Here is a 14,499-nt window from a genome sequence, read left to right on the forward strand (position 1 = left end):
ATCATATTTAGATTTGATTTCATGTGTTCAAGCTTGCTCTGTATCACACAAGATCCCACCTATACACATCTGTTGATAATGTGTGTTTGTGTGTGCGTGCGCGCGTGTACATTATGTGCGCAGGACGGGTTATGAATGCCTGTTCATTACTCTCTGCTCTGCTCTCTATAGGAGGCACGTGTGTATCTCCATATCGATTCCGCCATTTTCTATGACTTCGTCGCCTACTGCTGAGGGGGGGGGAGGGGGAATCCAGCCAGGCGTCGAGTTTCGTCTACCTTCTGACCTATCACCAAGGCAGGTCGTTCAGGTCATGCAGGTCTCTAAGGAGGTCCCGGGACTGTCGGTGGCTCCAGTAGTGTCTTCCCATTTCGCCAAATACGTGTTGTTCAATAATACGTCGTTAAATTAAGTTTTGCCGAATTGCATTGCGCCAAATCACGTTTTGCCAAACTGGACTTCGCCAAATTACGTTTTGCCAAACTGCACTTCGCCAGATTACATTTTGACCTATTACTCTTCGCCAAACACCAGTGGCGGCGCCAGGGGGTTGGGGGGCTTTAGCCCCCCCAAAAAAGTGGCCAGCCCCCCCCAACTGAAATGAGCAAATTGAAAATTTAAAACACTAATTGAAATAATTTTATTAAGTGGAATTTTTAATTGCCAGGGCTAAAGATTTGTCAGCCATCAGTGCTAGCCCTACCATTAACCCCCTCCCCTTCTGAAATGAGGATAATATATGTGTATTATCATATTACTATTAGCCCCCCCAAAAATTTGCTCAGCCTCCCCTTAGCCTCCCCAACTAAAAATTCCTGGCGCCGCCGCTGCCAAACACTTGTGTTGAGTTTGGTGAAAGTTCAAAACTGCTTGGCAAAATGAGAAGTGTGACAAAGTGAAGTTGAAATTTGCCTAAAATTGGTGAAATACGAACTTGGTAAATAACTAAAGTGTAGATTTTTATCTGAATCTCATATTAAGTTTATCCATCTTATCTATAAAAATACCAGCAATTTTCATAAATACGAGTATAGCCTGTGAATGGTCTCATGGCGGTTTTTCGCAGTATACAACTGAATCTGAGCGAAAATTCGATCTAGCAAATTTTTTTAGGATATGGGAACTAATTCGTAATTGAAGAAAAACACAGGGCGTCATGCGCACCGAAACCACCATTACGACTTCCAATCGGTATACATCTTCATGATTCCTCTCAAAACTAGAGAGCTTGTAAAATTGGCCAACCAATTCTTAAAACATCAAATTACACATTGTTAGCTAAAATTACATTGGTAAAGTTTACTTAGTTTGCGTGAGTATAACGCGTTGCTGATGTCGAGTGTGAGTTGACCCTGAAAATCCGTGAGAACTGCTGTTGTCATGTTTGTTGCGGTCATGTGAGACCAAGGCAAAGGTCAGTGGTCTCAAGGAACTAGAAAGCGTGGTGTCGTCATGACTGATGATCTCACATGTCATTCAAATTCGGTTGGAAATTTCTAAAATTTAGTGAAAATTTTCGATATTCGGAACAATTTTTTTTAATTAAATATTCTCGGATACTAGAAAAAATCCAGTATATCTGTTATGTTTTCTAAAAAAAAAAAAAATGATAAATAATAAATAATAACAGTTACAAATGTTGCGAGATGTACAATTTTTTAGGATTTTTTTTTATAAAGAACTTGTGGGCAATCTTTTACACATTATATAGATGGCAGTCTTTTCATCCCCACCATTTTGCCGTTAGGCGATTTTTATCAGGTCTGTGGCATCCTTTTCTTCGATACTGATGGTATCACAAGTTGGCTATCGTATTCAGATGTATAGTAATTATGGCTGACATAATGCATTCTACGACACAAATAAGTTATGAAAGAACGGCAAGTAGGTGCGTATTATTGTATATTCTGTTTACCAAATAAAAATCTTGGATGGATTACCTTTAGTCATGGATAATGACCAAGTTGTTGATATCTTCTGATACAAAGTCGTACACCTTGCCCAACGTATTTAATTTTCTTGGATTCCATACTGGTGTACTTTACTTACAATAATTTTTTTTTCTTATGGCGGTAGAAGTATGATTTCCATTTTGGTCGAACGTCTTCCATACTGAAGAACATGGGAATGTTTGAAATAGTTTGGTGGTAATCATTAAAGAAAAATTACCTCTCAATATAGAATGGGTTAATTGAGATAACTTCATACCAAAAACAAGACCTAATGGTAGGTATAGTGTAAGTAAATACATCTCTATATAACTGATTAACTTGAATGTTTATCTTTCAACTCTTCCAGAAAATTATGAAATATTATCCTCCATGAAATTCATTACTTGGATTAGAAAAAATATATATTGTAGTATTTTATTCAGCCTTATTAAGTAAAGTTTATGATATTCAAATTTCGCAGACAAATGTAAGAGCCATCTTTTGGTGACAAGATAAACTAAATTTTCTGTTTATCAATAATTATTCGCGAGTAGTTATTTGAACACATTTAAACTAAGAGGTATTACAAATTCTTATGATATTTAGGTTATAGATGGTGCATGTTGGAGCATAATGATAGCGGATATATAAGAGTAAATAACGTACATACACAAATCTAGTCAAAAAATGCACTAAAAATCCTCCAATTTCGCCGCACATTCACTAACGCCATCTGTTGTAAGCCTGTGTAGTTGTAAAGAAAGGAGCGGCTGGTGTTCACGTTTTCCCGCCATATTTGCTGAAGTTTGTTATATTTTACGTAGAAATCTTTGCCAATAGTGTGGTAAAATGCATCCTGGCATGTCAGGCCAGTAGTAATTATATTTACGAATGAAACGGCATTATATCTCAAGCTAAACAGGTAAGCGGAATTAAGCAAAATTGAATTTGTGACACTTGTGGTCAGAGCCATCTCTTGAAGAAAATTTTTACAACTGTTGCTAGCGAGTGCAGGAGCAGTGACCACTATGTTTTGTGTTGACTGTTTCCGGACTTTCTTAACATGACTATTTGTTTGTGTCGTTTAATCAAAAAGTTTATTAGGTGAAGGCAAGGGTGACCTGGTCACGGAATGTACTTGGCCCTAGCGTACCTTAAGCAAGTAACGGATGTATACCTCATTTGAGATCTATAGAACACTTCCTTGTATTGGACCGCTACGAACAAGTTGAAGACTTGAATTTTCCATGAATTGCGAAATTTGGAAGACAAGATCTTATGCCCCATTATACGTAGGAAGGGGCTATCGAACGAGTAAGACAAAATTATAAGAATTTTGGAAAATCACTCCAAGCGTTCTACCTGTAAAGCTACAGACGAGTTCAACAAGGTGCCGTGACCAGCTCTCCATGTTCTCGACTTTACAAAATCATATAGCTGTAGCAATAAATCACCAAATTATTCTTTCACTCTTTTATGGGGTTTTACGCAATACGGTCAGCGTATTGCCCAAAGAAACAAACAGTAAACGTAGGATTATATAAGCATTCATGGTCAGAAATAGGAGTAAATATGGTACTCACGATTATGAAATTAGAGCAATATTGTCATACTCCGTAGGCATATCTCGCTTTCGAACCGATTTGGTTGATTTCAATGATTAGGTATAAGCCATCTTCATCTGTTTCTGGTTAAAATAATTGTATTCATCTGTAATAACTCATTCATTCTGAAACTTTTGGGTCTTGTTTATTTTTTAGACAAAAGTGATGCTACTTCACACAGACTTTTCTGGTTTCTCCTATACACTGCATAAAAAAAAATCCAAAACTATAAAACCCATTCTGGTATTTCCATTATAAACCTTAGTATTTTGTAAATAAAAATAAAAGGAAATTCAAAACAACACTTGACTTTAAGGTGGACAAAATCCATGTCCTTTCATTGCAGTAGCTGAGTAGGCCCAATGCTGGATATTTTATTTTATTTTTATTAAGTTTTTTATTTATTTCGTTATTTAATTTTTTTTAGCATTGGCAGTATTATCGTAATGGCTAAACCTTGGAGTCAGTGGGTGAACATATGATATAGAAAGCTGTGGAGAGAAAAAAATGGTTTAGTTACAAAATGCGTAGCCTCACAATCACTTTCTCTATAATGAAATTATTTTAAGGAGTATATCCTTTTATAGATAGAGGTAAATTTGTACCTTAATGCATGCAAATACAAGATTACTAGTCACAAAAACTGTGATTATCTATTAAAAATAGATTTAGTGAAGTAATAAATCTCGGAAAAAATCTTGCCTACAGGAGAGGAAAATGTAATATATTGGTTAATAGGATTATGAAGCTTTGCAGTACTGTAAAGTAAGGCAAAAAGGTATTTATTTCAGAAGTGCACTCCTACGCAATATAGCATTATAAAGTTAAATATTAATTTTGTAAATTATGATATATCAATGTAATGTCATGTTGACTCCTTTAGATGCCATCTCTGTTTTGGTAGATTTGGAGGTTGAAGATGACAACCCAGATGAGCTATGGAATTACAAGTACGGAATTAGAAAATGCAGATTAGGGTAGGCAGGTAGGTTAGGTTAGAATAGATGAATTTATCATACTTTAATTTCTTTGACCTCTGCATCTACCGAAACAAAGATGGTGTCTCAAGCAGCTGAAACGGCTATGTTTCTTTATGTATAGCTTTTAGTAATTTTTTTCTGGTATTAATTTCCATCAAGAATAACATTATGTTGATGTATTATAATTTATAAGGTTATTATTTAATATTCTATTCCTATATTGTATAGGTTTGCATTTTTAAAAATATGCTGGCAAAAGTACGACTCATGAGGCCAGTGTGCTGGGTGAAGGTCAACTACATTCCATAACAACAACTCTCAGTTTAGAAAGGGTCAAGACTCGTTCTTTTTGTACTGGGCAATCTCTTTTCAGGAACCAACAATAGATATGTCGGAGGTGGTCTTGCAAGATGGCTGAGAGAATTGCCTCCTTGCTGTCCATCCTTGAAACCCATGAGCATGCTCAGTTCCATCCAAAGATGAACTGATGGGCTGGCACTCTGTTTCAGAAGTGGGACGTATCACCTTTGATAACTTTTTCACATAATGAGGGCTGACATGCGTCTGTTCTTCACCTGCTTGTAGGTGACAAACAGACTCACTAGCACTGACAACAGTTCAAAATTTATTCCCATAGAAATTATGAAAGCGTCATGGCGGTTGCTGGGTTTCTGAGGTGACATTGCTGTTATTTTGTGGTCCCCCTCCACATTAGATTCACTGCTTTTTGAGCTCTATTGTCATGGGGGTGCTTCCTTCAATTTCACAAAAGTTTTGACCCTTTGATTAGGTGGGGGTGTTCTTGTTAGAACAAAGTTGTCTGGTAGCAGTTGGAATGAATAGAATGTCACTCCTGCATAGCTTTGTTAGGAATTGAAGCTAAGGGTGAAGTAATTGTTTTCCATGCTTTTGTGTACTAACTTTGGTAGTGGTTTTGATCTATGAATTCAAATCAGTTAATCAATCCATTACCTTGGTTTTATCATGCAGGAAGTCCATGAACCCAAGAAAAGTGACTAGTCATTGTACCCATAAGTCACTGATGTAGAGATTTTGTTGATCTGAGTAAAGTGGATGAAGGACAGCATAGTATAAAATCATGTTGTCCACTGTGTGGTGGTGATTGCCCTTCCTGTACCACACATTACATCCACACCAAAACATTCATGTTCAGATTGAAAAAACAAAACAAAACAAAAAACACCAATCTCTTTAAGCCTCCAAAATCCCAACACCCTCAAACCTCCCAGACAATCACAGATAAGCAAGAACCACATTAGCATGGTTGTATTCAAATTATGATCCTGCTCTAAGTACTAGCACAGAATAGGCCTGGCTACAGGAACAAGCTGCTCCTGCTGCAACCATCACACATAAGACAGAATACCTCTGTGCCTTTACACTAGCTAAACTCAGACAGCAACACAATGTTTCTTCCTCTAGTGACTCATAGGGGCCACTGTTGCTGTTGCTGGTTACCTGGAAGCCATAGGTCTCCTGCAAGAAAGACCTGGGTCAATAGTGTGATTGTATCCTAGGGATGTATTGGCTTGTAAACCATTTCTCTGTTGTTATTGTTTCAGTGAAGGATGGTGACAGGAATGTAGGAAAGCCAGTGCATGTTGTCTTGGGAGTGATCTTTCTGTTAGACTGATTTGTGAGGGAGTGGTGAAGTATAGAATTTGGTTGTCACATGTTTTTATTTTGTATGGATGTCTTGTGGGTTACTCTTGATAGGCCATAGATATTAGAATAGAGGGCTGTTGAAGTTGTTTTTATGGTGTGCATGGTGAGCTGTATTTGTATGATGTGAAGGATTTGAGGGTGCTTGCATAGTATATATTGTGCAGCTCTGTTAGTGTGTTGGTGGCGTAATTGAAAGTGTGATAGTCATGCTTTCACTTAATTTTGGGTTCAAATCCTACACACTCTTCTGATTCCCATTTCCATTAGTGACTGTACCCTGCCCTAACAATCCCCAAAGTACATAAGGCAAAGATGACGGCTTTGGCTGTAGCTGTGTGCCTCCAAGCATAGGTTCCGTATTACCTTCACCTTGGGGGGGGGGGGGCAATGGTTTCTGAGTGTCGATATACAGTTGATGTTGCAGCCAGATATTATATTTAAAAACAGTAGGTAGTATTTGCGCTGGTGGCTTGTGGACCTGCCAGGAGGCTGGCTGTAGCAGGATACGTGGAGGCAACAGGTTAATTGCAAAAGAAACCAAGGATAATGGATTGATTGATTAATTGTCACTAAATGGAAACTGACAGCTTTATAGCAGTGGTACTTGGAGTCTCCCATAGATCTCACTGGACTTGTTTGTATTGTATTAGTGTGGGACAGTATGTGTCATTGACTTAAAGTAATAGATGGAGGGGAGCAGTTGCTATTTGTTTCGAGTTTTCTTAATAGTTTTATTTTGTGTGGTACTTTTATCAAATGCCTTTTGTAAATCATAGAAAGCACAATCTGCCAATCCATCCCTTTCTTGCATTATATCTATTAACCTTGAATAAAAACAAATGAAGTTTGGCATGTGATCTTCCTTGTCTAAAACCAAATTGTTTTGGATTTAGTGTATTGTTCTCTTCCAGATGTTTAGTCCATCTACTTTTGATGACTTTTTCACATATTTTAGCTATTGTGCTTGTAAGGGAGACTGGTCTATAGTTTGTTGTGTCTTCCTTATCTCCTTTATATATTGGCACAATATTGGCATTTTTCCAGTCGTGCAGTATCTCTCTTTGAGTGAGCAATCTATTATCTTATATATTGTGTCCATTAGTTCATCTATATGGTAAACCCTTGATATATCGGATATAACAGACAAAAAATCTGACCTGACAAACCCCCACTATAACGGATGAAAATCCGTTATAGCGAGGGATCCTCGGTTATAACAGATCTTTGGATATAATGATGGACTCCTGGCCCCATATCATCTGTTATATTGAGGGTTTACTGTAATTCTTAATCCTACTAATTTCTAATACTGGACAAAATTAGGGATATAATGGATCTGTCTGGTATTTCCATCGGATATAACGGATCTTTGGGTATAACGACAGACCCCTGTCCCCATATCATCCATTATATCGAGGGTTTACTGTACATTCTTTTAGTATCCAGTGTGTGTTTGTGTGTTTTCTTCCCCTTTTCTTTGACCAAATTGCAGTATACAGGAAAGGAGCAGTACATGTTAGGGGGGTCCTGTCTCTTACACTCCAGTTTGTCATACTTAGCTCCAAATTCATGTATCGTTTCTTATTTTCCAATTAATTATTATTCTTGGATTTGAATTCATGGATTGTTTCAGCATGGGCTATATCACCTAAGTTACTCCCAAGTATTTATGCATCCATGTGGGAAACTATATCTTCACATTCTTTAGACATTTAGCATTTTTTTCATTTCTTCTTGTGACCTTTTAAAGCCCACCTATCCCAAATCAAAAGATCTCATCTCTCACAGTAATGTATCCTCTTCAGCGACCTGAATACTATTATCACATTACCTCTTTCACTTTGAGCATTCAATGTTGGTAGCCACAGATCTATAAGTCTCTCCTCATATGACTTATCTGTAAGGCTGGAAAACAGTTAGGTTGGCTTTGTATTTTCTTGATCCTGATTATACCCATCACTGTGTGGGGACCATGCTGTTGATGCATATTCTAGTGTTGGAGGGGCAGGGTTTCTATAATTTTTTTTTTCATCATATCTTTATCCATATAGTAAAAGGCCATTGTAATGTTCTGCGGCAGTCCATGTGTCTCTTCCATAGTCCTGCAGATATTGTCGGGTGACAAGTTGTCTTTTGTCAACCCTCCCAAGCCTTTCTCCCCTTTTGCCTTTGTAATGGATTTGCTTCCTGTGGAATGTTTCAAAGATGGTTTTAGAACTTCATGGTAGTTTGTTTATTCTTTCCATTCATATAATGCAAGTATTTAAAATTGCTTTCATAGAGTTAGACTACGAAACGAACAGATTTGCCAATTTTGAAGGGAATAAAACAAGTAGATTTTTTAGATATTTTTTTATTGTAAAATTTTTAGTTTTGATTTATAACCCGTCAAAGTGTACAGAGGGGGTTCGGGTGACATGCTCATTTTTTGAAGATTAGAGTGCCACAGCCTCTTTCAATTTACCTTCTTGTATACCCCAGTTCAAGGATTGCTGAAACCATCAATTGTTTTAAAAAACGATTAGACAATTTTATGGATGGGGATGACAGGTGGTGATGGATACGGAGCTGCCTAGTGTAGGCCTTATGGTCTTTTGCAGTCTCCTTTATTTCTTATGTTCTTATTGTCAAATGTCTCCATCAGGTAATAATGGGATTATCAATGTAAAAGTAGCCATAAAGCAGGAATAACAAGGGTCATTTTACTGCCCCCCCCGGTCAGATGGTATTTTTCAAACTTTGGTATCTTGAAACATATTTCCCATACATTAAACATTTCTAGACAAAATAAAATTGAAAAATGGTCTGACCCTCCTTAATATTATTTAAGGAATTTGTATTGAGTTGTATAGCATGTGTCTATCGTATGGATAGGATCCATAGGGGTAGTGATTTCCTGCTTCTATACAATAAATGGAGTCTGCTGTCATATATACCTTACTGAGACCAGTATGGATTGTGAAAACACTGTACATCTTAGAAGAGCCACTTCATGATGGTAATTCTTATTGTGCATATCATCTTGATGTGTTTTTGTAACATAATCTTGTGCATTGTACCCAAAGTAACCTAGTAGCTTTTTCTTTACTGAAAGAGGAGGACAGAGGTGGAATAGCCAAGCAGCAGCTAAAGTAAAATGATAGATAATCCTTATTGAGGAAGGAGTTCATAGGAACATCCTTATTGAAGGTGGCATAGTTTGTGATATTAGTTTTTTATGTGCATTTAGGAATGGATGCTAAGGGGAGATTGTATGAAGGGGCAATTGTGCTGACAGCACTGTATGGGGCTGAAACATGGAACATAAGAGGGGAGGTTAAATATGTTTGAGATGAAATGCCTGAGAAGTATGGTAGGGGTTACTAGGCTGGATAGAGTGAGGAATGAAGAGGTAAGGAGGAGAGAAGGAATGGAAAGGGAGCTGGGAGATAGGGTTGATGAAAGAGTATTATGATGGTTTGGACACATGGAAAGAGTGAGTGAAGAAAGACTAGTAAAAGAGGTGTGGAAAGCAGAAGTGGAGGGAGCGAACATGAAGGGCCGACCAAGGATGAGATGAATGGATGGGGTAAGAGGGGAATGTCTGTTGAGGAAGGATGGGAGAAGACAGAAGATGGGGTGAGTGGTTGGGGAAAATGGTTGTGTATGGATGATGCAGTGATGTATGGAAGGGAGTGAGTGGGTGATGGGGGGTGAGGGAGTATGTGTGAATGATATTTTGATGCGGCCCGAAGGGATTTCTCCCCATCTTCTCTTTTTCTTCATGAGGGGATGGAGGGGGTGTTGCTGATTAAATGAAGTAGCCTTGCTGTGGATGTTGTGTGTCTTGCCTCATTGCTTCTGACCCAGGGCAGTGGGTGAGATGCAGGAATGACCTGTCATCCAGGAGGAGCCAAGATAAGAGTGAGGGGTGGTGAATGGGGGTGGAGTATGTGGGGATGAAATGGATGTGAGTGGATTTATGCCCTTGACTTTGACTACCTCCCTTGTAAAGGGGAAAAAGCCCTTGGTATATGTGTGTATGTGCATAATAAATCTTTGGCTCCCTTACAGGGAAGAATTATTTGGAAACCTTGAAGAACAAAGGTGTGTTGTAGGATTTATTTATATTTATTATTTCTTTATTAACTTTTCAATCGGGTTTATATTATTGCTTTTAATGCTACAGATCCATTTAGTACTGCCCTAATTTCCTAATTTGTGTTTCCAATATGCATTCATAAAAAGTATGTTAAGTTGGACAATTTTGAGTGTGGCATGTTGTGGAGTGAAATGGGGTGTATGGACAAGCCCCATGGCATAACCTAAGAATTAGTTTTGAAAACATAGAAATTCACACTCAGTTGATTCACACATTTGGCTTGTATTATTTTAGAAACTAGTGAATACAAAAGTTATGGCCTACTGCATTAGATGCTACATTTTATCAACAGTTGATCTTGAGAATCATTTGAAATATAACTAATTTATACCATTTACCCTCCACAGCTTCTCGGGATGGCCCGGAACACGCTTACTATTATTTATCCTCCGGGATGCCGAGAGGTGACGGAGGATTTGGGGCCAGATGAAATGATCCGTCGCCTGAAGACATTGGCCCATACACTTCAGTCTATGGGACAAGATGATGGTGCCTACCAGGAATACATTCCACTGGCCATGCACATTGCAGATGACTTCTTTTTGTCATATGCTAGTCGGGATGTGCAGCTCCTCATCGCCTGCTGCATAGCTGACATTCTCCGTGTGTATGCCCCAGAGGCTCCATACAAGGATCCCACCCAAGTCAAGGTAAATTGATTAAGAATGGATTTTTGTCTTTGATGTGTTTTAGTAATTTATTATTAGCTTTTGATCATTTGTAAGGATTTTCCTCATCGATTGGGAGCATATGCCAGGGATTGTGACTACTTTGGTATGTTACAACCATGAGCTTATTTAGGTTTTATTTAATTATTCTTTCCATTTCAGACTATTTTCATGTTTCTTATCAAACAACTTGGTGGTCTAAAGGACCCAAAAGACCCGGCATTCAAACGCTACTTTTACCTGCTGGAGAACTTAGCTTATGTTAAGTCTTTTAACATGTGTTTTGAATTGGAAGACTGCCAGACAATTTTCTGTAAACTTTTCAAGCTTATGTTTAACATAGTCAAGTAAGTAACTATCTTTTTTTTTTATAGTTGCCCTCTCTCTCTCTCTCTCTCTCTCTCTCTCTCTCTCTCTCTCTCTCTCTCTCTCTCTCTCTCTCTCTCTCTCTCTCTCTCTCTCTCTCTCTCTCTCTCTCTCTCTCTCTCTCTCTCTCTCTCTCTCTCTCTCTCTCTCTCTCTCTCTCTCTCTCTCTCTCTCTCTCTCTCTCTCTCTCTCTCTCTCTCCCCTCTCTCTCTCCCCTCTCTCTCTCTCCCCCACTCTCTCTCTCTCTCTCTCTCTCTCTCTCTCTCTCTCTCTCTCTCTCTCTCCTCTCTCTCTCTCTCTCTCTCCCTTCCTCCCTCCCTCCCTCCCTCCCTCCCTCCCTCCCTCTCTCCCTCCCCTCTCTCCCCCCCTCTCTCCCCCCCTCTCTCTCTCTCTCTCTCTCTCTCTCTCTCTCTCTCTCTCTCTCTCTCTCTCTCTCTCTCACATTGTTACTCCAACTTTCTTGGCCACCACTTCTATTTGTTCTTTCACTTATTTTTTCAAAGCCTCGTTTTTGTTTTTATCTTCATTTTCCATTCTTTCTGTGTGTGCATGTGTCTTCCTTTTGGTTGTGGTACAAAGTTTGATTGGTAATATCTAATTGAAGGGAAGCGGAAAGTGAACTAGTTCTTTGCAGATAACGCTGCATTAGTAATTGTCAGAGACTGAAGTGGTGGCACATTTTGGAAGTGTATGTGAGAATAGGACAATGGAAGTAAATGTAAGGGGATAAATGTACAAGAGGTGATGGAGGAGGTGGATTGGAGGTAATTTTAATGGGTAAGGGGCTTAAGGAGGTGGAGAGCTTTAAGTATGGTGGATCACATGCAGCAGGAAGTGGAAGAATGGGGGTGGAGGTGAATTACAGAGTAAGGGAAGGAAGTAAATGTTGGGGGGGGGATGAAAAGTGTTGAGAAATAAATATCATGATAGATGTAAATAGAAGACTGTACAAGGGTGTGATTGAGCTCACACCACTGTATGGAGAGGATATTTTGAATTTGAAGAAGGCAGAAAAAATATGTCCTAATGTGTTTGAGAGGACAGAAGACAGGGGTTAATGGAGAATGGTTGTATATGGATGATGTGATGCATGAGGTGGAATGGGCGGGGGGATGGGGGGTGAGGTAGTATGTGTGAGCAAAATTTGACGCAGCCCGAAGGGATTTCTCCTTTTCTGCATGGGTGGACAGAGAGGGGGGGTCGCCGATTTAATGAAGCGGCCTTGCTGTGGATGTGCTGTCTTGCGACACTGCTTTTGACCCAGGGCAGTGGACAAGGTGCAGGGATGACCCATCATCTGGGAGGTGCTAAGATAAGAGGGAGGGTGGAGGGGTGTGGAGTGTATTCAGGGATGGAATGGGTGGGAATGATTTTTATGCCTTTTTCTTTTTGGCTACCTCCCTTGTAAGGGGGAAAGCCTTGGTGTATGTATGTATATGTTTGAGATAAAGTGCTTAAGAAGTAGAAGGGGGGGTAAGCTGATGGATAAATTGAGAAATTTAGAGGTGAGGTGGAGAGAGTATTGGGGTAGAGAGAGAGAGAGAGTGGAAGATAGCATTGATGACAGTGCTTGAATGAGTAAACAGAGATGAGTGAAAAAGAGGGTGAAGAGGAGGAATGAATAGAGGGAACTTTAGAGATAGACCAAGAATGAAGTGGATGTTTGGGGTAAAATGGGCATTGAATTCAAGATGGACAATAATCGGGTTTTTGGATGGGTGTATGTTTTGACTTAGCCACCCTCCTTATAAGGGCATAAAGACTTTTTGGTATATGTATATAGTGCACCTGCAATTACTTTTGGAATAGATGTCATTTTTGACCTTGTATCAACCATTTGATAATGCAACCCAAGAAATGTATAAATACAAAGATCTGTTTCTGTTTTTTGCAGTGATGAACATAGCGGTAAGGTGAAGTCTTTCATGTTGGATGTTCTGTGTCCTCTTATCAATGAGAGTGATGTAGTTTCCAATGACCTTTTAGATATAATTCTTTCCAATGTTCTGGAGCCAGCCAAGTCACAGCGCAAGAATGCATATCAGTTGGCCAAGGACCTGGTGGTCAAGTGTTCTGACACTTTGGAACCTTACATACAGGCGGTAAGTGACTAGATCCTTAATGTGAAGAAAACTTGTTTGAATTCATTTATTGATTTGGTCTTCATGAATTTGTGATGTGAATTCATTTATTGATTTGGTCTTCATGAATTTGTGATGTTAGAAAAAATGATAACAAGAAAGAATTAATAAATTGTATTGTGGCTTTTGTAGTTTGGTGTGCAGTGGTATTTGGAATTTTCATCACAAAAAATTATATGTAAATTTAAAGAGTCCGCAAACCCACCCCAATCTTTTCACCATATAACACAAGCACAGCATATACCAAAGGCTTTTTTCCTCCTTACAAGGGAGGTAGCCTAAAGACAAAGGCATAGGAACCACTCCCACCCATTCCATCCCCAGATACCACACCCATTCATACCCCTCTCTCTTATCTTGGTTCCTCCTGGTTGACGGGTCATCCCTGCATCTCACCCACTGCCCTAGGTCAGAAATGGTGTCACGAGACACCACATATCCACAGCAAGGCTGCTTCATTAAATCGGTGACCTCCCTCTCTGTCCCTTAATGCAGAAAAAGAGAAGACAGGGAGAAACCCCTTTGGACTGTGTCAAATTATTTTTCCACACATACTCCCTCACCCCCACCCCCCATCCACGTCTTTTCATGCATGACAGCATCGTCCATACACAAACATTCTCCATTCACCCCTATCTTGTGTCTTCTCCCATCTTTCCTCAACAGACATTCCCCTCTTTCCCAATGCCCCTTTTACCCCATCCATCTATCTCATCCTTGATCGCCCCTTCATGTTCACTCCTTCCACCTCTGCCTACCACACCTCTGTTACTAATCTTCCTTCATTCATTCTCGTCCAAACCAGCCCAATACTCTTTTATCAACCCTATCTCCTAACACCCTTTCCAGGCGACTGAAGCCTCTCCTGGGGATAGGTGCCACCTGCATATTGCTGGTGGCCAGGGAAGAAAGAAAAAAATAAAGGGACAAAAGCAATGTAGCCATAAACAGCAGTAGCATACAGCTGGATGGGACTGAGTTT

At 39.3% G+C, this 14,499-nt stretch overlaps 1 protein-coding gene across 5 annotated transcripts in view; it reads left to right on the forward strand.

The window, feature by feature from the left end:
- Positions 1-2,680: 2,680 nt before the first annotated feature.
- Positions 2,681-14,499, forward strand: part of pds5 (cohesin associated factor B pds5) — a 78,647-nt gene continuing 66,828 nt past the window's right edge. The window contains exons 1-4 of one of the 5 annotated variants that reach the window (XM_076175277.1): positions 2,681-2,853; positions 10,690-10,992; positions 11,173-11,357; positions 13,271-13,478. In XM_076175277.1, the coding sequence (XP_076031392.1) occupies positions 10,699-10,992; positions 11,173-11,357; positions 13,271-13,478 (687 nt within the window). In that variant the 5' untranslated portion in view covers positions 2,681-2,853; positions 10,690-10,698. Of the gene's footprint in view, positions 2,854-2,934; positions 3,322-8,913; positions 9,200-10,689; positions 10,993-11,172; positions 11,358-13,270; positions 13,479-14,499 lie in introns of those variants that run through there. The other 4 variants (XM_076175279.1, XM_076175280.1, XM_076175276.1 and 1 more) reach the window with 4 other exon arrangements.

Source organism: Oratosquilla oratoria, chromosome 37 (genome assembly GCF_046742065.1).
Source record: "Oratosquilla oratoria isolate Oo_2021 chromosome 37, ASM4674206v1, whole genome shotgun sequence".
Lineage (NCBI taxonomy): Eukaryota > Metazoa > Arthropoda > Malacostraca > Stomatopoda > Squillidae > Oratosquilla > Oratosquilla oratoria.